This window comes from Chamaea fasciata, unplaced genomic scaffold, assembly GCF_029207755.1.
Source record: "Chamaea fasciata isolate MVZ Bird 193981 ecotype frontalis unplaced genomic scaffold, bChaFas1.0.hap1 SCAF_4, whole genome shotgun sequence".
In the NCBI taxonomy this organism is placed as follows: Eukaryota; Metazoa; Chordata; class Aves; order Passeriformes; family Sylviidae; genus Chamaea; species Chamaea fasciata.
This window is the reverse complement of record NW_027094089.1, coordinates 45,759,223-45,785,848: the sequence shown is the minus strand read 5'-3', so window position 1 is coordinate 45,785,848 and position 26,626 is coordinate 45,759,223. Positions and strand designations below refer to the sequence as shown.

The following is a 26,626-nucleotide window of genomic DNA, read 5'->3' as shown; positions in this document are numbered from 1 at the left end:
CTCTAAAACTGTCTAGTCTGTTTGCCCTCTTCACATCTTGCTGTCTGTGAATGGTCAATGTGGAGCTCTCAACCAGAAAGTTTGTACCCCATCAACAAACAAGAATATTAAGAGAAGAAAGCTGGGGCCTGAGGAAATTTTTTGCAAAGCTAACAGAATTTATTTTTCCCCTTCTGACATGTTTGACTTGAGCACTAATGCTTTTGTGTCCTGTGTAGATAAATCTACAAGGGATGTATAAAAGATTGATACCATGGAGGTGAGATTTATTACCATTAACTAAAGACACAACTGATCATTCCTATTCCCTCCTCAGCACATCAGGACTGCATTTGCTCTGCCTGCTTTTACAAAAAAAGAGACAAAAACAAAAGGGGGGGTCAGGGAGAGAGAGAATGAGATAACAGCTTAACTTCCAGTCCCAAGCATTTTTCTAGTCTTGTCTGTTGATAAGAATAATCCTCACAGCTACATACAAGTCATTTCTTCTTGCCTAAATTGATGTATAACAAGTGCACATCTAGGGATGATACGTTCTAATTCAGTTTCACAATCAGGACCTGGGCAGAAGACCAGGAAAACCCTATCTCTACCTGACATCTGATTGCTGAGTAGCATGGAGTTTCTATCCAAAGCAATTTTTGTAACTCATGAAATACCTGCATCTTCTACATTGACAGAGAGAGAAAATACATTTCAAAAAACCTTATTTCATGGGCTTTGAATTTAATGTGGGATATCATTTACACATGAATCTTTTATCTCACATCCCATTATATATTCGGGGAATATTGTTTAAGTGGTGTAGATCACACAAAGCTTTAAATGTTTTTTTCATTGCAGAAAAGAAACCTGTTTGGCACACTGTTCTGCTTTAGTCAACACCCAGAGACAATCTGTCTGAGCAGTAATAGGTATTTTTACAACAAAAATTTTCAAAATCACTGTTAAAATATTGCAAATTATGTTAACCTTTCAGAGGTCTCTTCCCATTCTCATTATCAGCTGACACTTGTTGGGAAGACTCTTGAGATTGAAAAATAAAATGGCAGAGCTTTGGCCTCATTTCAACCTCCAAGACTCCAAGCTGTAGCTTACATTTTGGCATGGCTTAGTTCCAGGAATTACTCAAGTTTGTCTCTCTGAGGGAAAGATTTGCATTCTTTCCAGTGTGGATTTCAGGTCTGAACACTGTTTCAGTGTGCCAATCCACTGTCTGTATTTAATGCTAATATCAGGATGTGAAACACTCAAAGCTTAAATGCATATTTTGTTGACCTAATAACTAATTAAAGATAGAAGTTCAGATGCGATTACAGTTCAGATTGAGTTTCCTGAGATTACTGTCAGTCTGATTACTTATTTGTTCTGTAGTATTGTCTCAAAGCCAATTTTTCATTTTCTCTGTATAGTATGTACAGTCATGAGAAAGAGTGCACTTTCTCCATTATCTTTAAGTATAACGTGTTTGTGCATAGGGTTATTTTCTAAAGTAGCCCTGGTTTCCCTGGATGTATGCATCAAGATATGGTACAGTGTTATAGAAGTGACAAAGTCCAAAGTATGTCCTGTCCAGGCAACATATAGGCCCAGCATGATAGATTGCACTCCATATTCCTCACTTTTATGATCAGGTGCTTATTAATAAGAATGGAAGCCGAGGAGCACCAGTCAGCATGAATGCTAGGTGAGGTTTATAGTCACACTTCGAGTTCCAGAGATGAACACTTACTGTGCCACTGCTTCCTTTTTGGTCACTCCTCATTATGCTGAATGATAGTGCAGTAAAAATTGCCTGTTCTATCACACAGTTAATCTTTCTTTAGACATACTGTGTATTATGCCAGATGGCATTATCTAGGTGTTTCATACCTAGGTTAGGAGAAAGCTTGTTTCTATTCCAGAGTCAATTTAGAAGGCTTGGGGGAAGGGGTGAGGGGGGTAATCAGTTTGTATGGTGTATTTTATGGGTATTTTCTTTTTGTTTTACAAAAGTTAGTGAGAAAAATCAGATAAAGAATAGTGTCAGCCTCGAAAAACTATCCAAAGAATTTATTCAGCTATAAATATGTCTACATTTTCATTCTTTCCATGGACATTTTTTTGATTATCTTAACGATTCCCACACTCTGGCTTACAGTACCTAATCTAACACACAGAGTCAGAAGATGATGTAGGCCTTGAAATCAAAATCAAGCAGTGTTTCTGAACTTCACTGCCTTTGTTTGTTCTGCTCTAAGCTTTACAGCTGCAAAGGTCTGTGCAAGATGCTGAGTGACTAGGCTTGTAGTTCCCTGTCCTGAGTTTGTAATGAACTGGCTGTGTTTCCAGCTGTTTGCCGGTTCCCGTGCCAGAACGGTGGCGTCTGCGAGCGCCCCAATGCCTGCTCCTGTCCGGATGGCTGGATGGGCCGTCTCTGCGAAGAGCGTATGTATATCCTACATCCCAAACTCTGATCTTAAGGGTGTTGTAGGTAAGACAAATGGATTTACTGCAGTGAACCAGAAAAGGCATAAGAGCTGAAACCATAAAAATCATTACTATATTCTGCTTGACAAAGGAAACAGAACAGAAAGGTATATACTTGGCTTGCTTCTATAAAAGTAACTGTTCCCTTACATCTTCAAAGCAAAACAAGCACTTCATAAATTGATGTGATTTTGTTTCTGGGTGCTCTTTCACTGTGCTTGAAGAACACCTTGTTTCAGTTCTCCAAAGTCTGTTTCTAATAGCGATACCTGATAGTTTTGGGGAGTGAACAGGGATTAGAACAGAAGAGACTTGAGTGTTCTGCTGGAGGCTGCATTAGTTTCTTAGCTTCTATTTTTATCAGTCTGTGGTTATGAATGTCATCAATTCATGTTCATGTAATGTGTCACCTTTTCCATGCTGCCCCTCCTGACCTTTGTACTTGTGCCTCACAAATTCTAGACTGGCTTTTCCTATCATGGATCTCCAAATTATTAGAGAACTGGATCTGTTCTCACTGGAAAGAGCCAAATCTGACTCTTGGCTCAGTCAGAGATTTCCTGGGTGATATTGGGATGCCATTTCATCCATGTTTCTCTTCGTGGTGGTCTTAGCACAAGAAATTTGGGAGATTTAACCCTTCCAGGCTGGAATAGCTGCTGTATGAGGAACCTTATTACTGTACATATAGTAAGCCATGGGTCTATGTGGATAGAAAATGGAAGTGCCCTTATTTAGTATTTAGTATGCAGTATGGCCCTGCTGTAAGGCTTTAGCGTGTCCAAGATCTACAGCAGGGGTGGTGTCACTGTTCCCAGATCTGAGTCACTGCCCCTGACTCTGAGGATACATGGAAACCTACAAAAATTGTGCACATTCTCATCTAGTTCTTAGAAAAGAATATGGTTCAAGTATTTAAAATGTATCATATGTTAAAATCGTCCTCTGAATCTATATATGCGTCTTTCAGGACTTCTCTGTGACTGTGTCAGTTGCACATGGCACAGATAAGTGGTAGATACAGAATGAGAACAAGAGGTTCAGCAGGTTTTGTCTTTTTGCTTTTATGGAATACTCCAGCTATGTGGTACATTCAAACAGCCCCTCTTTTTCTCTCCCTGTGCCTGGCAGTATCACCACAGCATACATGCAACTTAGCCCTGTAAGTCTCACAGTCTCTGCAGATGAGGATTGCACCCTGTGTCTGACAAAATTGTGTTTGGTATCTCACAATTGAGTTTATTAGTTTCATCTGTAATGACACTTGAAACATGCTTCAGAACTAGGCATTTCATTTATGATCGCAAGCATTTCAATCATCATCCCAATTCAAACCAGCAGCTGGTCAGTGAAACACTGATTTTGCATTGCTTGTCAAACAAGGTGCACCAGTGAACAGAAAAAAACAGGCTTAGTTGAAGTTGAGGGCCTGTTCTGGAAGACCAAGGAATTTTTGAGTGCTAGCACTGAGCACTGATCTGTCAGTATCAGGCCACAGTAAGGCCACTGAGAGAATTCAGCACCTTGTAGTTCATAGTACATTAAACCAAAAAAGATAAGATTCATCTTCTTGAGAGAGTTCTGACCATTCTAAAAAACCTGCAGTGTACGAGTTTAATAATACAGAAAAGTATTTCCCAGTGATACAGGTTAGTTCTGTAAGGTGCATGGAAGTTCAGAATTATTTTCTTACCCAAGCTGACTGCACCTGCTCAGCTTGATCTCTGCTGTGCAGCAGCTGCAGAAGAACCCCTACCTCAGTTTTCTGCAGCCCCCACCCACCCTTCTAGTATTAAACTCTACTGTAACTGCCACCTGAAGGTCCAGATTTGAGACCCAACTCAACTCTTGCTCTTTTTAGAGCATGTATGCTCAGGTACTTAGTTCACCTAGCATAGTGGAGGTGGTAGTTTTGTGAAGATGCTTAAAGCATGAACATATGAGAGTTTTTCAGAACTGCTCTCAGGAGCAGTGTAGCTCAGTTGTTGCTCGGTCCAGAGGTCATCAGCTGCTTGGTATATGCTTTGTTTCTTCCCCAAAGCTTTCAGCCCTAGCCTTTTTCACCCAAAATTCCTTGTATCCAAGCTGCCTTTCCCCAAGGGGCTTATGATCTCACCTGTCTCAGCATGTTTTCACTGGTCTAGACAAAGTGCTTTTCTATGGGCAGGGCATAGGTTAACTTGTTTTGGATGCTACATCTGCAAGCCCAGAGAAGTCACAATCAATCAAATTTTTTGTAATTAAAGCATGAACTGCTTTTGCTAGCACCATCACCGAAGTGGACACTATCTGGATATTACATGTGAGATACAAACAGCCCTGGCTCATTTCCCATGAACACAGAGCCTACAGGCATCTGAAGGACTCCAGCAATTGGTGAAGCAATTGCTCCAGCCTGTCCATTTCTTTGCCACTACTCTTTGTCGTACCTGTCTGCCATGCCAGTCATTTTTGCTTCTCATGCCTGGTGGGTAGATCCTACTCAAGTCTGCTGACACTCCATCCAGACACTTGAAGAGGCAGTGGAGCTTCTAGTTAAATGTAACTTCATCTCTTGCACACTCTATTCTTCGCTTTCATGGGAGATAATTCTTTTCTCTGGTTCTGTTCTTCTCTCCTTAGCAATATGCATTCTGCCATGTCTCAACGGAGGTCGCTGTGTGGCCCCTTACCTGTGTGACTGCCCCCTCGGATGGACTGGATCACGCTGCCATATGGGTAAAACCTCTCACCTGCATTTTTTCTCACTTTTTAGGACTCTACTAGCAATACCTAGCACAGTTCTCTAGGGACTCATAGAACTCCTAAGTTTGACAGAGGAAAACCCAGGCCTACGATAATATTCCTTGAGGATTTGCTGTTCCCAGCTGTAAACTGCTTTCAGATGAGTCCCTCCCTGATGAGTCTTTAAAACTCTGAGAAAAGCTTGCTCTGAAAAAGGACAGACAGTATTCACAAAAGTACTCTCTGCAAAAAGCAGTGCAAAGGAGAAAGGATTTCCAGGGAGAAGAATAAAACTATTTTTCTCAATTCCAGATGCATGATTTTCATTTTCATCTTCAGGAAATTCAGGTCATCATTAAATTCACAAATAAGCTGCAGGTATTATAGAGGTTTTTCACCACATAGCTGCCTGGTTTGGTGGATTCCCACTAATTGCCTGGGTACTGAAACAGGAAAGACAGGATACGAAAGCAAAGATTTAAGGGTGATTGAGTTTAGTGGATACATCGTACATGGGTACCTTACATTAGGTGTCATCTAAGTTCTCTGAACAAATTCAATGCCCACTTCTTTTTATTAGATCTCTTACTTGCACCTAACCAAAGGTGAAGGTCATGGAGCACACAAAATTAGTGAGGGGTAGTAGGGGAGTGATTCTAGTGTCCAGGTTTGTGTCCTGACCAGCCCATTCATGTGAGATGAGGTTGGCTGCAGATGTGGAAAATATTTGAACCTGAGTCTGGAATATGGGGTTCCACATCAAGACTGAACAAACGCCAGGTTTTGAAAGACTTTTCCTTGTGAAAACACAGTAAAACTCAGCAACCGAATGATTACTGAAATATCTTTCAATCATTATTAAATCTTAAACACTTACAAACATTAACTATTTTTAAAAATATATTTCAATTTCTTCACTGTATTTTTATTGTCCAGCTGCACCTTAACTGATTTTTAACAGGGACTAAATGTGAAACCACAGTTTTACCTTCCTGCAAGACTTTAAAGTAGCTGATGGGGTGAGCTGGGAAGGAATACATGCCTCTGTTAATGAATGTTCATAGTATTTGTTTAACTGATAAAAAAAGGGAATCTGGGGGATAAGCTGTGCAGTGCAATACATATATTGCAGTGCAGTACACTGCAAACCCAACCCTTCTGCGGAAAGTTGAAATACCAGAGAGTACATTTTAACTCAGAACTATTGTCTTTTGAAGGGACTCTTGCCTAATGCATCATTTCCTCTCATATTTCACAAGCTTTGCAGCTATAATAGGTGCTTGAAGAGGATAGATGGCTTCTTCACTTTTTGACCAGCAATTCAAATCTGTACAGGCTTGACTTGCTTTTCAGTAGCTAAAGGGAAAATTACAGTGAACAACTGCATCTGCATCATAAACACTGCTTATGAAGTTATTTAATCACTTCTTGTTTCAGTTACTGATACTGTCATTTTGCTGTGATAGAGAAATAGTTCAGTGACAGCTAAACATGTTTTGGCCATATGCTTCATTCCAAAATCAGAAGTAATTTTCAACATTACGTACTTGGTACACTTAATTGTATATGGATGACCTCTCACTATAACCTCCTGCCATTGTTTGTTCTTGTTTGGCCCAGAGGAATTGGAGTAGGTTTTTTGCATTCCTGTGACTACTCATTTCCATTTCCTGTAATTCCATAATAATCAGTGCTTCCTGACTCATATTCCTTGCAAAAATATTACCCAGCCTTTACCCTCACTAGTTTTTTTAGATCTGTCCTCTACATATGGCATTATCTGCTTTGAAGTATTCACATCTTTCCTGCAATATAAATGTCTGTGTTTGAAGGACATCATTAAGTGTGTATCTAAATTGGTTCTATAAATTGTGTGGTTCTTTACCTTTCAATCTCAAAATTGATGGGAAGACTTGAAACTTTGACTTTTGTTTGGTTACTTGATGCCCTTGGGTTAGACTGTCACACAAAAGCATCTTCAACCAGACTCAGCATGACCTGTAAGGCAGACAAGGGTTTTTTCTCTAACACCCTGTTGCACCTAGTCTTATCTCTTAGGGCTATCCAGTGTCTTTCAGGACTGTACTGTCATTCTCTGCTTCCTTTCCTTGTCTCCATACAGGTGCCATTGCTTGAAGTCTTAACTCCTTGCTTGCTATTGGTCTGCATGTGGCTTTCTGACCTTTAGCTTCCCCTGCTTATGCTGTCTCTTTCTATGTTTTTTTTGCCCATGTGTGGTGTCTGCTTGTCCTGGCTAGTGTTAAGCTGTCACATTCCTTTAAAAAAAAAAAATCTACATTTTATTCCTGTTCTCCTGTTCATCTTATGATTCTTCTAATTCTTCCTTCTGCTTCTGCTTGTATTCCTTTGTTGTCTTAGTTGAAATCAAAAACAACAGAATTTTTAAGGCAATGTAAAATTACATGCTGGCTGTTTCATACAGCTCATACAATGCATCAGACAGCAAAAATAGTAGCAGGAGTGAAATCACACTTAGCAGACATGTGCTTCTCAGGCTAGCCTTTCCATTCTTAACAGAATAAGGCAGGATGGATTTTCAGTGCCCTGCTACTAAATCAGCTTGCTGTGGATGTGCTAATTAATGCAAATTTGTGTGTGTTTGTGCACAGCTGTTTGCCAGTTGCCTTGCTTAAATGGTGGGAAGTGCATACGACCAAATCGGTGCTACTGTCCCTCCTCCTGGACTGGACCTGACTGCTCTAGGTAAGTGTCACTGAGCACTATCCCAGAGCTAGGCTGGATCACACCCTACTGAACTCTAAATCTGAAGAATGAGCAAATCATTTTACATTTTGAGCATCTCTAGATTCTGTAAATCAGTAACCTTTAGATGACTCAAGATTTATGGGCAATATGTAAAGACCTTAGAGAGTACTCCGCATAATGATTGCCAGACTTGTAGAAAACTTAAAATTGTATCTTAAGTAGACAGGCAAACCCACAATTTTTTGACTGATTTTTCATTAAATAAATGGAAGTGGGGTTTTGACACATAATACAGAATGTTCTTCAGGAAATTTTGGTGGCTTACTGTTTACTAGTGTTCATTTTGAACTGTAGATACCTCAGCTGGGTCCATGTTCAAGACTGGGGTCATGCAACAGTTGTCATAAATAATAAGTCATCTTACACCCAGCATTGAGTGATGTAATCATTTAAAGCAGCTCAGAGTACAAGCTGCCTCTGAGGCAAGTCTCAGTTCAAATCTTCTGGCAGCTCTAGGGCCATGATAACAAAAAATGTGTATACCTCAACTCACACAGGCTCCTGCTGAACACAGGGGTCATTATCCTGGAGAGCTAAATAAGAATCACATCAATATTAACATTTTTCTGCAGGGAACAGATGAAGCCTGTGACACTGTATTTTTTTCTGTTCTAATTTCTGAGCAGAGAGTGACAGACATTCCTTCCTATCTCTCTGATACACAGTGTATCTTAAAGCTGTAGGAGAGACCCTTGATGAAAAATCAGTTGTCCAAAATGAATAGCTTTAATTTGTCAGCTGTGATTATATGTGCCTTAGTGAATCAACTTAAATGCATTGCCAACAAACAGTATCTTTCAGCTTAGACTGAAAGGTATACATCTGAAGTGTGGTAGTATTTCCATTTAAATTCAGTGGGCATAATAGCCAAAAATGGTGGAGTTTATCTCGTGAGAGCCAAAGCAAAGTTATAGGCTATTCCCAAACTAGATTATTCTTTGCTTCTTTTGTTGGGTTTTTTTGTCCAAGTCCTTAGCTCTGTGCAGCATTGGAAGTCTGGGAGAAGGTGGGTCTTAGCCCTGCAGGATTGCAGTCTAGCAGCTTGTCTCTTCCAGAGCTGTTTGAGAGGACATTTCCCAAATATAACTGGGTTGGTGAAGTGAAGAGAGAAATAAGCTCTGAGATCTGTTTCACATTTTGTTAAGCTTTGGCCTCAGTTACATGTGATTCTTTATGGAGTATGACACCTTTCTAAGAATTCTAAAATAATACAGGCAAATTACATGATAGCAGAGATTCCCTGCTGCAGGTTAATAAGGTGTGGATTTATAAAGGGAAGCTGAAAGGTCCCAAAGCTTTTATCAGCATGCAGAACAAGACTAATTCCAAACTACTCTGTGATAAGCCATGACTTAAATTAAATGTCAGCTATCTTTATTCCCCATGCCCACTCTTTGCCCCTCTTTGAGGGCATTCTAATTCTTGGTATATTTTCAGACACCATTTTCTTGTGCCTCAGTGTTGATCATTTGGTATGTTCAGCACACCACTGATTTTATTTTGTTTGGGTTTTTTGATGCAGGAAACGGAAGGCTGGATTCTATCCCTTTTAACATCAGCACAGCAATTCTACATTCAGATATCTTGCTTCAGCCTAGGCTCCAGGGCCTGGATTCTAATGCATTGCAAATCAAATCCTTTGTTTCCCTTCCCCCACCCCTCCCCAGCTCCCTTGTTTTGTATTTTATTTTGTGATACATATTTCAATTTTTAAGGAAATCCTCTTTATTTTTCATTTATAAAAGTATTATCAAATATACGCTGCTACACAAGTGTCATACACACACACACAAATGTAAAGATTCTTACAATCCACTGAGGAAGTGGTTTTTTATAGTGAAGTCCCTCCCATTTCTTACAGTAAGTCAGCTAATTAAACTGTACTATAGTGCCAACCATGATTAAACAGAACATTGCAATTCTGCTTACCAGCTGCCAAAGCATACTACTGTCCAGCAACTCAACAGTAAACAGTGTTACACAAGGCTGAATGAGCCACTAAACTCTGCATTGGGCCTGTCTTTGAACTTCAGTTGATAAGAATTTTAACTGCATGTGATCAGGTCTATGTTGTAACCACAGTTTCTGGTGAGCATAAAAAGATGATTCTGTAGTGTGGTTTATGTGACTTCATTGGAGAGTGACTTAACTTCAGTGGAGGGTGACTTAATGGGAGGCATCGGCATGAATTTTACCTAAGATTTCTTAGTAAAAGAGATGAGGGAACATCATCTCATTCAGAGAAGAATGGATTAAGTCTAACAAACAGGAACCTTTGAAGCATTCTGATCTACAGGCCATCCAGATGTAGCTCTAAACTGCATAATCCAGGATCCAGCAGTAGGAAGCAGGTGGATCTCTGAAACTTGCACTTTCCATTTGCCATGGGACGCACCACCTGCCTGTAACCACCATCCCTTTCCTATGTAAATGAAGTACATATCTAGCAGCTATCTGCTAGGTGAATGTTTTTGCTATCTGAGGTTTGAGTCCCAATATTTGACTGCCCCTGAGATGGAGAAAGGAAGCACCAGATACGTTTACAGGGGAAAGGTTGCCATCTGCTTTCCAAAATGTTGCAGTTTTGTTATGCAGAATCCTCAAAACACTGGAAAAGGCCTCTCTTGAGAACACACACAGGCAGAAATGCTCAGCTGACTGAGAAATAGTGAGAGCACACGTTACCAGATTTCTCATTCTCACACTGGTGATCCCATTATGTCTGAACGCATACATGCATGAATGCCATCATTAAGTCATGCTCCAATGAATTGTAATGTAAAAATTTATGATTAAGTAGGATGCTGGAATTACATGACAGAAATCACATGCGTTTTTCCAAGTCACATGTTTGGTAATTGTCATAGTTAGCAAAAAGATCTATGAAAAAGATCTTAGGACTTGAGAGTCATTGATTAGAAGCTCCATTTTCCCCAATAATAACAGAAAAGTGTAATTTGCAGTTATCATTGGGAAAGAAAAAGGAGAAATAAATTTTACCTTCTGTAGCTTCCTATTCCTGCTTTGTTACCCTCGAGATTAAGAGTGTGCAGAACTGCCCCCACCCTCCCCCCTTCATGGATGTTCCTTTCTTTTATGCATGAACCCTGATACAGGAAAGTGATAGAACACCAAAATGAGCTCACAGTTACAGTAACAGGGCTCTAGTAAATACTGACACATAACTGATGGCTGTCAGCCCAAGACCAGAAATGGGGAAGAAAGAAACAAGCAAAGTTGTCAGCCATTAGGAACTTTCAGCCAGTTAAAAGAAAAACAGATAGTAAAGAATAGGAGTCATTAGGGGATTAAATTAATGTGAATGTAGATTCCTTCCCAGTGGGAGCTGCAACCAGCTGAAGAGTTGTGGTTCTAGCTCCCAAGAACCTTCTCTTTCTAATGGACTCTGCTAGCACGTAGCAAAAATCTTCTGTCTCTTAGCTCCACAGCCATCAACGTTTACAGCTTTGACTGAAGTTAGTGTTCAGTAAGTAATGTCCACATTTCAACACACAGTCACCACCATCTGTAGCACTTTGTTCCTTGACTTCCTTGCTGCCTTAACAGCAAAAGAAGGGATGCTGCAGTGAGCAGCACAGGACTTCTGAAGGGAAAGGAGTGCATAGGTCAGAAAAGCAGATCTTTATTTATATGTCATTCTCATTTTTTTTGTCCCTTTTCCAGTGTGCTTCTCTGGTGTGTCCTCTGACTCTGTCCTGGTCATCTCCAGAGCAGAACAGCAGTGGTGAGGAGAGTGCTTAGATCTGGCAGGACATTGCTGGAGAGTTTAGGGCTGCAGAATAGCTTTTAGCACCCCAGTGCTAAAAGTGACTAGTGACTAGTACATGGAATTCCCGGATCAACCCAGTCAACGTGTTTTGTGAGATGTATTAGGACAGAATAGCTGAAACTAGAGGCTGTCATTTTAGTGCTATTGATGATGTTTTGATACTTGCTGAAATATTTTCCCCTCCCTACCCAGTACTGTATTGTCATTTATGTCACTGCTTGTTGTGTGTTTTAACCGACTTCCATGTGATGCACTTTACACTGTAAATAAAGTTGCACCCTGTTTAGTACCAATGTAGAGGCAACATTGTATTCTTTTTGTAAACCCTCACAACAATGATATTAACCTACCCTTTAGGATCTGCTGGCAATGACTACAGAAATAGACCTCCACTCAAGCAAAAAGACAAAATAATTGCCAGCAATCTTAAAAGATTGTGTTGGATTAGTCCAGGTTTGATCTGCAGATAAAAATGCAGTTAGCACCTCATTTTTCAAATCCTTTCTTCTGCTAGGGCATATTTTTAAACCTATAAAGTCCAAATTTACCACTGGCATAAAGAGACAGATTAAAGCCTTCACTCACCATTATCTAGTTGATGGCGTACAACTTGTTTTATTCTGCACCAGTACTGGAATTTTTAAAGGTATTTGCAGATTTTTAAAGGAAATGCCCAAATTCTGGAGAAGCAAGGTAAAGAATGACTGTAGCAGAAAGAAAATTTTTTTAATTCAAACATCACTCCTCCAAACAAGGAACACATAAGAAATTAACAAGGAAAATACTTAGGATGTGAAGTTTTTGGAAATAATGTTGTAAGCCTGTCAATGTTTGGGTACACAGGCATTAGTGGAGACTTGGAAGTGCAAAATGTGGTCAATGTTTGATAGCCTTCTCCTAAGCCAGCAACTCAAAAGGTGGTATGAGGTTACTATAATTTTGTTAACGAAGTCCTGAAATTCAATGTGTATCTTATAGAAAAGATAGAAATTTGCATCTCAGATTTGCAGTACTTGAAATATGGTTAAAAATCCTGAGTGGAACAGCTGGGATGCCTGTGCACATGGACCCAGATCTTGTGCATGCTCTAGAGAACTAAAGGGAAGTATAGTAAGAACAGACTCTTTCCCTGGCCCTGTTCTCTTCACTGTGACCATTGAACAAGCTAAAACTCTGAAAGGAGTCTACTGACACCTATGTCTCTCTGCTTGGAAGCACACTGGAAAATGTTTGAGGGTTGACTCTCATCTCGCCGGGGGGGGGGGGGGGGGGGGGGGGGGGGGCCTGGACAGGGTTAGTGTGTGCCAGCAGTTGTTAACATGAGGAGTCACCCTTACACTTTACCAGTCTGACCAGAGATCTCTTTTGCATCTCAGCACAGGAACAGTTTGTGTGCCTCTGAATTGTCTTAGAGCAGTTTTCATCCTCACTGCAGAAAGGATCCCTGCTGCTTTTACCGCACTGCAGATTCTTTTCTGGGAGAACATACCCTGGCCACACATTTCCAGCAGCAAGAGACAGGAATAGCAGTACCCAGAGGCAAGCCAGGTGGAATATGCAGTATTATTATTGATCTGTTTCTCTAAGGTTATTTCCATTCATGCACACAATGCAGAGTGCTTCTTCACCCATTTACATGTGAGTATCCATCCCATTTACAGCAAGCTTCTCTCCCAGGAGCAGGGCTGCACTTCCATTACCCTTGCTTTCTAGCCTGACATGTTGCCTATGTCAGGCTAGCCTGCTTGCCACCTCTCCCTGCTGAGCTTGGAGCACTGCAAAAGCTGATGCTCTTCACAAGCTGATGGACGTGGTTCTTCAGCGCAGGCTTGTCCGTCCTGCCAGATGTCCTTCCTGTAGAGGGACCAGCATGAAGACTTGGTGCTGTAAGAAGTATCATGCACGGCCTGGTGAAGAGGACACTTGAGTTTCTCCCAGCAGATTGCGCCACCACAACAAAGTCACTTAAAATCTTCCCATTTTATGGGTCAGATGAGCCCTTCTTTCTCCCTCAAGGTGCTGCAGATTTAAAATGAAGATGAGATTTAAACATGATTATCATCTTTACTAATAATAGCCCATCTGCAGAAGGACTATCATTGCTAGCTCAGTGGACCAGCACTAACCTTAATCTTTTCTGTCTAATATCTTTTCTGAATGTAAATCTTCCTCCTTCAAATTTTCATTTGCAACCAACATCTGCTGAACAGAGTGTCCTGAAAACTCAAGTTTTCTCTCTGTCTCCAGAAACTTTGAGACTGTGAAAATGTCATCAAGCCCAGATGGGCACCAGTTCTTCTTGGACCCAGAGCCTGCATGCATGGCAAAGGCCAGAAAAGGAGGCTGCTGGGCAGGGCCAAGTTGTCACTGATACACTGCTGGCCTGCACCACAGAGCAGGCCAAGAGCATGGTGAGGGCTGACCCTGGATCTCCACACAGTGCTCTCCTCTCCTTGATGACAATTCTGCTGTGCTTTATCCCAGCAGCCTCAGGAAATCAGTCTGTCGTTAGGCAGCCAGGTGGCAAAGAACAATCCCAGCTATCACCACTCCACTCCCAGCTATCACTCACCACTCCCAACTCATCTATACTCCGCACACAAATCCAGGGCTTTCCTGGCTGCCACTTAGTCATGCCTTTCCTTCCTATCCCCTTCTAGTTCTTTCCTCAGTACAGTCCATCTATTTCACTTCATCTTTCACTCTAGTACTTCTCAGTTGTGAGTGGCATGATCTTTTGCATTTAACTCAGAAGTCACCAGGATTCATTGGATGTGTAGTCAGCAGTCTCACTGGCTGGGAGGGAGGCACAGTGTGAAGGGTGATGAGGCTCTGCAATTGTCATTGCATGCAGGACTGGCAGCCTCTGCAACGCACAGTGGCAGCCCTTCTAGGAGCTGAGCACTCCTTCAGCTGCTGCTGCCTCGCCTTGCCTTACCATCCCTTCCTCTTGCACTCCTTGGCCATGCTTTTCACTTTACAGATACAGGTTATGCTTGCAGCTGCTGGGGGTATGTCTGCATTTTCCAGACAGGCACCAAAGGCACAGAGTAGAGGTGCATCCAGATCAGCTTGCAATAGCTGGGGAGAAGATGCTGTTACCTTCTCCCACTGCACTGCAGCAGCCTAGGGTTGCCCTTTTCCTTGACAATTGCTTCACCATTGTGCGTCACAATTGATTTCTGCTTCTGTCCTTCTGCAGCTCTGTCCAGGAAGCTGCAGTTTCATAGGTGAGGTCATAAGCAGGGTCCTAGGCTGGTGCACAGGATAAAGGAGTCCAGCAAAATGCAGAGACTCCATCTACCTCTTGTATACATACCTCATGAGATATTGTAGGCAGGTCCCAAACATTGTTCTGTGCCAAGGGAGTTATTAAGGGAATTACTGCTCTTGGCTGCTTCTGGAGGGTGCAATATCAACTGACACCCTCCAAGCCACACATAGCACCAAAGCCAGGCTGCACGCCCATCCCTGGCTCAGCTGGGGAGGCAGACAATTCCTCAAGGAAAAGGTAGGTTCACAGCACCCTCAAAAACCAAAACCTTGGAGTTCGAGCTTGTCCTGGCTCAGCCACTGCCTGTTCACCCTGGAAGAGTGTGGAGCCATACAGTAACACCAGAAAATAGACATGGGAGCCCAGGAAGGACCATAGTACATCCCTGGCAAGTAGGATGGGGGCAGAAATGCCTGCAGCAGTTACTTGCGGTGTTGAACAGGGACTGTCTTACAGCTCTGCCCAGGAAGAACCTGGACACAACTCCAGACCCATCTCACCTAGCATGGGACACTTGGGGAATTCCCAAAGGGGAGGAGAGGTTTTTCCATGCTGGAAGAGAAGGGGTGGCAAAATGGGAGGCTGTGTGGTATGACAAGAATGAAAACCTCAAGAGAACTGCAGCTTAGAAAGCACTTAACCATATGGTCATGTCATACAACCATTAAGGGTACTGAATTGCATCTATGCAGGTAAAAACATGTTTAAGACATGTTTAAGCATTCTTCTGGGCTGCAGCCTTAGTCATTACAAGATTATTATAAACATGAAAAACTGTGCCTGGCCTGCAGACTCTGGTGAGATGGCTGCTAAGTGCCTGGCACTGAATATTTGCCATCAGTTGAATGTAGAAAGTTGATAAAAGAGGTGGCTGCCCAGTCAGGAACTGCTAGGCCAGATGTCTGGTTTGATTTTATTAAATATCTTGGTTAACAATGCAGGGTAAGGAACAAACAGCTCATTAATTAATCTTGTTTATTGCAGGGAAGTGCTATAAGCACCTGTGAGAATAAATTATGTGAAGAAAGGATGATCATATTAAAGAGAAATTATGAGAAATTAAAGTTAGAAATGACAAGACAGTGCATCCTGAGGGGAAAAAAGCAACAAAAAACCAAACCAAACACAATAAATTAAAAAAGAATGCCTCTGTGGAGGGAGGGAAATGTGAACGCAGGCTAGTGATCTGGCTGTTCCCACCCCCGTGCTTTGGTTTCATGCTTGGGGACAAGCAACACTGGCGGAGTCCTAGGCAGATGTGAGGAGAGCAAAACCTAGACCAGCCCACAGCACTGGGCAAAATGCAGCAACAGAGGTTTTTTTTGTTTTGGTTTGGTTTGGTTTGATTTTGGTTTGGTTTTGGTTTTGGTTTTTTGGGGGGTTTTTTGTTAGGTTTGTTTTTGGTTTTGTTTTTGGGGTTTTTTTGTTGTTGTTTTGTTTTGTTTTGTTTTGTTTTTTGTTTTGTTTTGTTTCATCTTAGTTTTGGTAGTATGATTTCTCTCTGGCCCGCACCAGTGAGATAATCTTACTGCCATTCCTGTGTGTGCTGGTATATGAAGCTGGCAGCTGGTGTCCACATGGAAGGTAGAAGAGTCTCACAAAATCTTGAGTTGCTCTAAAATGATTCTCTAAAATGGCAGATAAATAAGGGAAGATAAACACAGCCAGCCAGGGGCAGGGGGTAAGCAGACCCTGTTTGTGCCACCTAGGATCACTGCACAGCAGCTGTTCAGAGTGTGATTTTGCAGCCTAAATGTTCCAGAAGCAGGAGTTCTGATTTCATCCCTGGTAAGATTACCAGATATGAGCGGCTGCCATGTATAAATACCATGTGTAAGGACACTTCAAAGAGTAGTCACTGATGGTAGCTATGGGGTTCAATAAAACAAAGGATTGATTATAAGTGGAGCAGATATCCAATTGCACCAAAAAGCATATGAGTTTTCTGGGTCACCTGTAGGCTGGGCTCCCTCTAAGGGAACATTGGACTTGATGGAAAACAAGACACAATACAGCATAATAAACACACTGTACAGTCAGAGAGTTCAATCCAGAAGGTTTCTTACATTTCTGCTTTCAAGAAGCTACTGTGGTTTTGGGGGTTTTGGGTTTTTTTGGTTTGGTTTGTTCTTTTGGTTTTTGTTGGGGGGTTTTTTTGTTTTGTTTTGTTGTTGTTGGGGTTTTTTTGAGACTTCAGGTTATTAATGAAAAGTTGCAAAAGTAGTATAGAATGCAGTCTGTGTGTGGATGAATGATTTGGTACACAGACACCAGCACTCTGAAAACCATCAAGCACTTAAGGACCAAGAATTAGAAGAGGGAGCCCTGTCCATCCACTTACATTTCCCAGAAGATCTGGAATTGAGCCTTAGAGCAATAGAGGTAAAAGCTATGCAGCAGAAGTGAACCACAGAATCATAGAATTGTTAAGGTTGGAAAATAGCTTTGATAACATTGAGTCCAGCTGTTAACTTCACACTACCAAGACCACCACTAAACCAAGTACCACATTTACATGTCTTTTAAATACATCCAAGAATGGTGACTTCTGGGCAGCCATTTTCAATGCTTGGCAACCCTTTCAGTGAAAAAAAAATTACTAATATCCAGTCTAAGCCTCCCTTAAGGCTGTTTCCTTTTGTCATGTCACTGTTTATCTGGGACCAGAGAATGACCCTCACCTGGCTACAACCGCCTTTCAAGTAGTTTCCTTTTCTCCAGGCTAAACATCCCAGCTCCCTCAGTCGCTCCTCTTGAGACTTATGCTCCAGAACTTTCCCCGGCTCCATTGCCCTTTTCTGGACATGCTCCAACACATCAGTGTCTTTCTGATGTAAGGTGTGCAAGGTCAGGTGTACAAATCTGGGCACAGCATTCAAGGTGGGGGTCTCACCAGTGCCCAGTACAAGGGGGATGGTCACTGCCCCATGGTCCTGGTCCAAAACTATTGCTGATACAGTCTAGGATTCCACTGTCCTTTGTGGCCACCTGAGCTCCCTGCTGGCTCATGTTCAGCCAGATGTTGACCAGCACCCCACAGTCCTTTTCTGCTGTGCAGCTTTCCAGCCACTCCTCCCTTCATCATGTGAGGTTGTTGTGACCCAAGTACAGCATCTGGCACTTGGCCTTGTTGAACCTCATACAGTTGGCCTCAGCCCACCATTCCACACTGTCCAAAGCCCTCTGCAAAGCCTTCCAGCAGATTAACACGCTCACCCAGCTTGGTGTGATTTGCAAACTGACTGCAGGTGCAGTCAGTCCATTCATCCAAATCATCAATAAAGATTTTAAACAGGACTGACCCCTTCACTGAACCCTGGGGTACATCAGTAGGGACCATTTCCCTTTGAATTATAGGGGCTTCATTCTACTCCATATGCCTGCCTTCTAGCTCGACTACCCTGAGGCTAAGAATACCTGAAGTAGGTTTGCACAGGAACTTGCCTTCACTGGCACCCAGCTCCCTGTCAGACCCAAAAAGGCTCAGGACCTTGTCACATTTGATGTGTAGCTGGGTACACTCTCTCTCTCAGTCTTGTCCTCATCATCAGTGGGTGCCTTTGGACACAAAAGCAGCTGCAGATATCCCCAGCAATCAGTATTCATAGTTGGGCAAAGGTCTTTCTCTGTAGTTCAATGAAATTCAAATCAAGTCAAGGATCAGGATCTATATGAGGCACCAGTGGGCTAGCACAGGAAATAAGAGCCAGGGTGACAACCTATGTAAAACACAAGACCACACCTGGACCTTCCACATAGTCCAACACACAAAAAAATTCCATTGGGAAACAGTGATAGCACATAATCCAGACAATCTCTGCTATCAGAAAACCTTCATTGCCAATATTCCCCAACAAGTGAGTTATTTCTATACCTCCCTCATGCACACACACATGCACAGGGGAGCCACTGTCTGCCGCTTGTGGGGAAATAGTGCTTACTCTTGTGCCAACTCCACATCTCTGTAGGCATGGATGGAGAGTGGGCTGCAAAGGACAAACTAGATCAGCTGCCCATGGTTAAACTGACTTCCTCTAATTTAAAAATGTCAAAAGCCTGTTGGTAGGAGATTTAGTTGTGCCCTGCGTGTGCAGGCACAGTGAGGCAGGCAGGCATCTTCAGGAGTACAAAGCAGGGAGCCAGATGCACCGCAGCCAGTGTCCTGCAGCCTGGCAGCATCAGACGCCTTTCAGGGGCAGCACTGCTCCACACAGCAGCCACGTGGAGAAGCACTGCCCAGCACGTTGTCTCAGCTGCTTTGGAGGAACTGTATACAGGGTGTACATCTCCACAGTGCCTGGGTGCAGTCAGCCCTGCAGCAGGGTGTTTTAAGGCCAAAAATGAGTGCCACACCTCCTACAGGAAACAGGAGGGTTTTAACCCAGTGGGGAGCAGGGCAAATGGGACCCTGAGCAGACAGTCTCTGGGGGGTCTTGTGAGGGAAAGTCAGTCTCCAGGGCAACAAAGCTGCTGTCCCTCTGCAGACTGACAGGGAGCTGCACTGGCCCCTGTATCTCAAATTAGCACGCAGCTGTCATGTCAATTAAACCCAGGCTTGGCCTCCAGGAGGAATGTTATATCTGTGTGGCATCCTGCTGTACTGTATCAGGGCTACAGAACTCCTTGGCCCCCTGCACTCAAAGGCAGAACTGGCTGCCAGGGCAGCAGCCCAGGCTTTTACATAAGGGCATCAGAAGCTCAGGCTCCTCTGCCACCCCTGCCGAGACATGATGAGTTGATGGGATAGATGCTGCTGCCACCCTCAGTTTCTGCCTGCATCCATGTGTTGCTGCAGCTGGGTTGGTTTGCCACTCTTCTTCTGACAAGATGAAGTGTAGATGTCACCTGTTGTGATGCCGGGCTGGTGTCTGGAGTGTCACAGGGCAGATCCTCTGCCAGTGGGCATGAGCTTGACCAGTTTTCAGACCACAGCCACATGTAATTAATTTCCATAGCAAGACTTGCAGGTATTGATGTCATCTAGAAAGATAGGGAAACTAAAGCACAGGCATCAGATAATCTGCCCAGCCATGCACTGGAGATGGAGAGATAGAGTCTGGGCTGAAAATGGGGCATCCCAGTTCCTCCCCCAGGCTGTACTGCTGCCAGCCCATGTCTCCAAAGCAGAGCTTTTAGTCAGTAGCTGCTGGGGCTCGAGAGATGTAGTGGGGTGTCTGAGGATGCAAGAGGAAAAGTGCCACATGTCACCACTACCAAGGTACCCTCTGCCTCAAAGGCAGACAGAAGAGTATTCAAGAAACCTTGGGAGAGCCACATGTCAGATTATATAGTAGATCATCAGGACCATAAAAGCAGAAAATAACTGGAAGCGCTGAGAAATAAAAAATATCTGAGTGGGCAAAAAGATGAATCTTAGGATGTAATGGGTTTGGGCCTTCAGGCTTACCATTACCTTTCTGCAAGAGTGTGCAGAGCCTTGCCTGCTATAGCTCTGCAGGCTCTGGGCTGCTTAGTCCTCAGGAAGATTCTCTAGAAAATGGCAGGATTTCAGTTTCGCTCCAGCTCTAGCCACTGCATCAGCAGCACTGCCCACCTGATCAGTTTGTGAGACTGATGCAACCAGATGTGAAGTACTGCAGCTGCATATCCTCTGCTGAAGGTGCCTGTTAGAATAGAGGGAAGAAAAAGAAAAAAAAAAAAAAAAAAAAGAGAGAGAGAGAGAAAGTCAAAGAAAGCCAGATAAGATATGTTTCATGGTGTTCAGTCTTGTCTGGAAAGAAGGAAAGATCCAGGTCAGACCTGGTGTATTCCTGCTTGCTGGGAGGAGGCACCAGGCAGCAGTCACCCTTGCCCCCAACTGCCCACCCAGGACAGAAACAATGGAAGGTCTGAGAACAAGCTTTTAGCCCTGCTGTTGCTTCCCATAGCCACACAGCCTCAAATCAGTGTACCTGGGGTCCCAGTAGCGTGTATTTTTCCTGGAGACACAGGTCCTTACTCAGACCAGCCTGGAAACCCCACAAGAGAGGGTTCCCACACTGGGATTTTGGTTGGGGTATTGGATCCTATGTCACAACTGAGCAATGCACAGCTCCCATACCAGTGTAGAAAGGAGGTCTACAGTGCACCACAATGAGAAGCTCCTCTACCTTCCCCCTGAAAATGGTGCTTTTACCCAGGTACCTGAAAATCTTTGCTACCATGGGTAAAACAGTCCTCGAGGGTCCTTTTCTGAAGGAATTTTGCCCTTGGTGAAAACCGACGTTTAGCTGCTGTCTTTTTCCTAAAACAGACTGTTTTCATTGGTCTTCCTCCAAAGCATCTTTGGGAGGAAGTACTGCTTTTACTATATGAGGGGGGAAAAAAAAAAAAGAGCCAGATGAAAATGACTGTTTCCCTGCCAACCTTGTGATGTTTCGGCCAGGATTTGATGCAGTCTGATTGATATGTCCAACTAAAATGCTCCTTTGAGCTGGCCACATTTCTGAACTCTAACTTAAATCTCACAATAAGTCAGTGATTCTCCTGGAAGTCCAAAAGTGTTGCCTCTGCCCTGCCACTCTCTGCAGAAACCCCTTTGCCCCCATATCCTCCCACATCAGTCTCTCCATGCCAGAGTTGAACTGGCAGCCATAGACGGACTGCCCAAGACACAGTTTGGCTTTCTCTGTGCTGTGTGTAACTGCAGCTTTGTATTTCTCCCCTCTCTGTAACATTTTGTACAGCTTTTTTGTCTTTTCCTCCCCTACCTTTACTGTTTGTATTTTTCTTTCGCTTGGAGATTCAGCAACCATGTCCAGCCAGAGCCTTTTGCCTTTATGCATGTGGTGTCAGTAGTTGTGCATCCCCAATAGGTGCTTCAGCAATCTCTGTTCAAGACAGTGATGCATCCCAGCAAGCTGGACCAGGGCTCCTGCCAGCCCTGCTGTGGGCTCATGGTGTGCTCCTGAACAAACCACTCATCCCCCATCTGTTGCACTGCAGACCTTGCACAGGAGCTGCCTTTTACCAGGCAGGCACAGACAAGCCCACATCCAAGTGTGCATTGCACAGGGACTTGCACTGAGGGTAAAGCCTTTTCCAGTCCCAGGTATAGGCTGAAGTCTAACTCAGTCCCAGTCTGCAACTCCATTTCTCCCATCATCCCAGTGAGTTGATTGCAGTGCTGGAGTGTCTCCATAGCTGCCATTCCCAGAGCCCAACAGCCCTGGTTTGGACATAGATCCTGTTCTTAAAGGTGTCTGTAAACATATTTTTCAACTTTCTACTGCTTTTGTTTTGGGTTTGTTGTTTTCTTTTTTTCTGCAGCACCCAGGAGACCTTGCAGAATACAGTGGGAAGTACTGTACATGGGGTTATCCCTGATCTCATGTTACCCTCCAGTGCACTGGTCTCTGTGGAAAGGAGGATGGCAGAAAACCCATGCCTTCCAAAATAATCTATATTTGCTACATCCTTTATCACACCTGTTCACGGCCCCCCAGGGTGTTTTGGTTCCTGTTTGTCCTAATTTTATTTGTACAGAAACAAGGTGCAGGGAAGGAAGAGCAAGAGGTAAGGAGGCAGGGAGAAGAGAATAATATCTGCTCTTTTCCTCCGCAGCGCTTGCCTCCAAGTCCAGGCATCTCCAAGGCCATCTCTCCAGGGACAGGTGGCCTCAGGGCCACCTAGTACCCAAGGCCTCAGTGTCCAAAGGTGTTCTTGTGTTTACCCTTTTCATGGACAAGGACTCCCAACAGGCACCCTCATGTGGTACCCGCTGCCTCAGCCACCTCTCAGACATCTCTGGTCAGCACACATGAGCAGTATGAGATAACATCTTTCATGTTTTGTGCTGATGATGTAGGGGTTTATATTTCTCCTTTTATATTCTGTGTGTCCAGGAACAGCTTGCCAGCTGTCAGTAGGGGAAGAAGTTTCCCAGACATAATGCAGGGATGTAAATGAGTTGTTTGCACAAACAAGTGTTTGTGCCTGTCCTTCTTCAGAGTAATTCCTTTTATTAACCAAACCACTTTTCCAGTTTGCCAAGATCATTATCATTATTCCTGCGCTTCAGGGCAGTGCATCCCAGTTCATCATCATCTGTAGATGTCAGAAGCACATGCCACAGTCCTGCATTCAGGTCAAAAATAAAAATATTAATTGAGACCAGACTGAGAAAAAAAAAGATAATAACAATCATCATCATCATCATCATCATCATCATCATCATCATCAAGAACTTCTGAAGTTTGCTTGAAGTATCTCATCATTGTGGCCAGAAGTAATTGTCACCAGATGCAATCATTCAACAAAATCTGCACCCACCTCCTTGTAATCTCACTTAAACCATGCTCCGGAAAGCCTCAAAGGAAAAGGTACAAAAAGTGTCGGCAGTGCCAAGAGATGTGCCAGGTGTCCTGCTCCTGCATGTCAGCATCATGTCTTACCTCCTTTCAGAGGAAATCAGTTTTTATTGTACAATGTGCTGTGCAGGAATCATGATGCACTTTTTGAGTCTTCTGTTACATTTCCTGCCTTCATCAAATTTTCAGTGGTAAATACGAATAGTTCTGGGATTGACTGAGCCAACTCTTGCATTGTTTGAAGAATAATTTTGTCAGGTCATGACAACCTGTCAGTGTCTCACAGCTATGGTTCTTCTTCTCCTCCTCTTGGCTGAAATCTCATTGGTTTCTATTACAGTTTAACAACTAGCACAAAATGCAGCCTGCAGCTCAAAATTAAGACTGATACAAATGCAGAATTAACCATTTTAGCCCTTCCCATGCCAAAAGTTGCTGCCTGGTTTTCCACTTTGAGTCTCACAGGCAGCTATGATTATATGTATTTACTGGGACTAGCACTATATCTGCTTGTGCTGTCACACTGAAACCTTGCATGGAGTGGAAAAAAGGCTAAAAATAAACAGAAAGAGCTCCCACTCTTTTCTTTAAAATTCACTTTCTCTACTGAAAATACACTTCTAATGATCAACAAAAAAAATGTTTGTTTTTTTTCTTGGAATGCCCATGAACCCCTAAGTAGCACAGAAAGCACAAATTTAGTTTTGGATCTGCCTGAAGCTTTCCACAATGAAACAGCCTCAAAGAAGTCTACCCACCTCATAATATTCTCTGAGCATGCATTTCACTTGCAAACTCTGCTTGCATGAAGGTGCAAGTTGTAAATGCCAGATATGTTCCAGCTGTCACTACCTCCCCATTTCAATTCATCCGGCTCCTGCTTGATTCAAACAGCCCACTGCAAAAGAGGTAACTTTGCAGGAAGTTTGGCTGTGTGGCTTCACTTATGAGAATGAGGATGCTGGACCTTATGCCTTACACTGCCAATACAGTAAGGACAGGGTACTGTGAAACACAGATTTTGGTCTTTACCAAAAAGAGAAGAGGCATTAACTTAAAATGCTCACCCAATGCATTAATGTCCTGCTGGTACTTTTTCCTTCAGACAAGCTGCAAGCATGAGTTTCATTAACCAGCCTTCCCGTGCTGGTCCTGGCAAAGCTAGCAACACAGTCAGGGCAGAAGCATAATTACTGCATTGCTGCACTTCTGGCAGGGAAGGCACTGTGTGCAATGTGCATTTAATGGAACAGGTCAAGACCTGAACACCAGGCTCAGTGGATATTTAGGGATTTGCCAGGCAGGCAAAAGCACTTCAAATGCATCATACCACCAAAGCACTCAAGTGTGATGGCACTTTTTTTTGGCAGGTCATCACCACCATCACACTCAGCAGACTTCTCCTTAGCCAGTGGACAGAAAAGTTGATATGCCCCTCTCTCTTCTGGCCAGTTGTATTCGGTTTGCATGGTAAGACTTTGGTAGCAAGGTAAAGGAAAAATAAATGTTTCACTGCAGATGAGAAATTCTTTCTGCTGATAAATGGCAGATAGAGGGACCACTGACAAAAACCTTGTTCAGTCCAATGTCCCAGCTCTGGGGTTTTCCTACAGTGCTGGTACAGTATGGCACACCACCACACACTGGAAAACCCATGTGTGCGGATAGACACACATGGAGGTACACCTATGCGCAGGGCATGTGCTGCTGGGCCAGTGGGACTCCATTCCCAAAAACTCTGAGCCAGGTCTTGCTGTCAAACTGGGACTCCTTTTTTGATGTCAACACCTGGACAAAGTGCCTCGCCTGCAGCAGGAGCTTTCCTGAGCGTGACCACCAGGATGTGCAGAATGGAGTCCTGAAAGAAAACATCCCTAGGAAGTTTGCTAAATAAGAAAAAAAAATGTTGAACTGGACCTGTTTGGCTGAGTCAGGATGATGTAAAGGTGCTCAAGAGTAATAAACGCTCCCAGTTCTGAGTCATCTGATAAAATCACATCCTTTAACTATCTCTTAACCTTGCTGATATGAATGACTTTTACTCAGTAGTTGGCAGATTGCCAAGTTCGAGAAAGCTCTTTGGAATACACAGAATGCCTGGTAGATGGGTGTGTGCTGCACACTGTTTCTGTGGATTTACACAAGCTCTCCTTCTGATCTCACTCGTTGACAAAGGAGGAGTGCCACAGCACTGAGAATATAGCTGAGCTAGTATAAAAATGCTGTATAAACAAAGCCAGACAACTCAGATTTTGCAGTCCAGATAGCAGAGATTTTCCACCAGGGCACCTTTTTCAGATCTGAGGCATTGCTGTAGGAATCTGCTACTTCTTGTAAGAGCAAACTCAGCCTACAAATACAGCAAGTTCCCTAAGAGCCAAGGTATGGGCTAGCAAAACTCTTGGGTTAGTGGAGAGGAGGTACAGGCTGAGGAGCCATCCTGCATGCCCTCAACCAGTGCCCATGAGGCTTCTTTGCCCCTTAAAGGTAAATGGGTGACATTGTCACCTCCACAGCAGTCATAAGCAAAGCACTGCTGTGGCAACTGCATCTGCTCTGGCAGGGCTTGTGGATTTGTGTATTTGAGTGCAGAAATGGAGAGGGATAAGGGAGGATATCTGTCACTGTGTTCTATTCAGTTTGTCCCAAACTAGTCGTTTGTTCATCTACTGTGAATTTGACAGCCATTTTTAGCTAAAAAGCTACAGTGACTTTTAGCATCCTTTTTTGTTCCTCAGGGAGTGCTCATTACCCAGGGAACAAGAATGCTTCTGGGTCAGAATGACCTGCTACCTTGTGCTTAGGATCAGGCGTCAACTGCAGTGGGGAGGCACCCAGCAAAGCTCCTCTTTGGGCTCTGAGAGAGCAAAGACCCTTGACCCCAGGAAATATGGTGCTATGGCATGCCAGAGAGGTGACCTTAGCTAAAACTGGTTGTCCAGAGGAAACAATCAAAACTACTTCATGCTTGTCTCTCTGTCCCTGAATATTGCTGTGCTGTGCTACACCCCCATGAAGAAGAAGGCCACCCTTCAAGCACCCCCATAGCTAAGACAGGTTTGGGGCCTGCTCATCTTGCAGGAAGTGCTGGGCATTGGTTGGACAATTCAGACCCTGGGAGCACCTTGTGGTGCTGGGGTGCTGTGTTGCACTGTGTCCTGGTGCTGCCTCAGAATCAGGCAGAGACCTGCTAATGCACAGTAAGCAACAGACAAAAGCTGGGATCAGGTGGAGGGAGCTACATTTTCTGTTCTGGAGGACAAAACAAGAAAG

The 26,626-nt window shown here is 43.4% G+C and overlaps 1 protein-coding gene across 1 annotated transcript in view; it reads left to right on the top strand.

Moving 5' to 3' along the window:
- Window positions 1-12,063, top strand: part of SVEP1 (sushi, von Willebrand factor type A, EGF and pentraxin domain containing 1) — a 125,992-nt gene extending 113,929 nt beyond the window's left edge. Inside the window, exons 47-50 of the mRNA XM_066181452.1 lie at window positions 2,332-2,427; window positions 5,092-5,187; window positions 7,824-7,917; window positions 9,503-12,063. Coding sequence (XP_066037549.1) covers window positions 2,332-2,427; window positions 5,092-5,187; window positions 7,824-7,917; window positions 9,503-9,533 — 317 coding nt within the window. The 3' untranslated portion in view covers window positions 9,534-12,063. The remainder of the gene's footprint in view (window positions 1-2,331; window positions 2,428-5,091; window positions 5,188-7,823; window positions 7,918-9,502) is intronic.
- The last annotated feature ends 14,563 nt before the right edge of the window (window positions 12,064-26,626 follow it).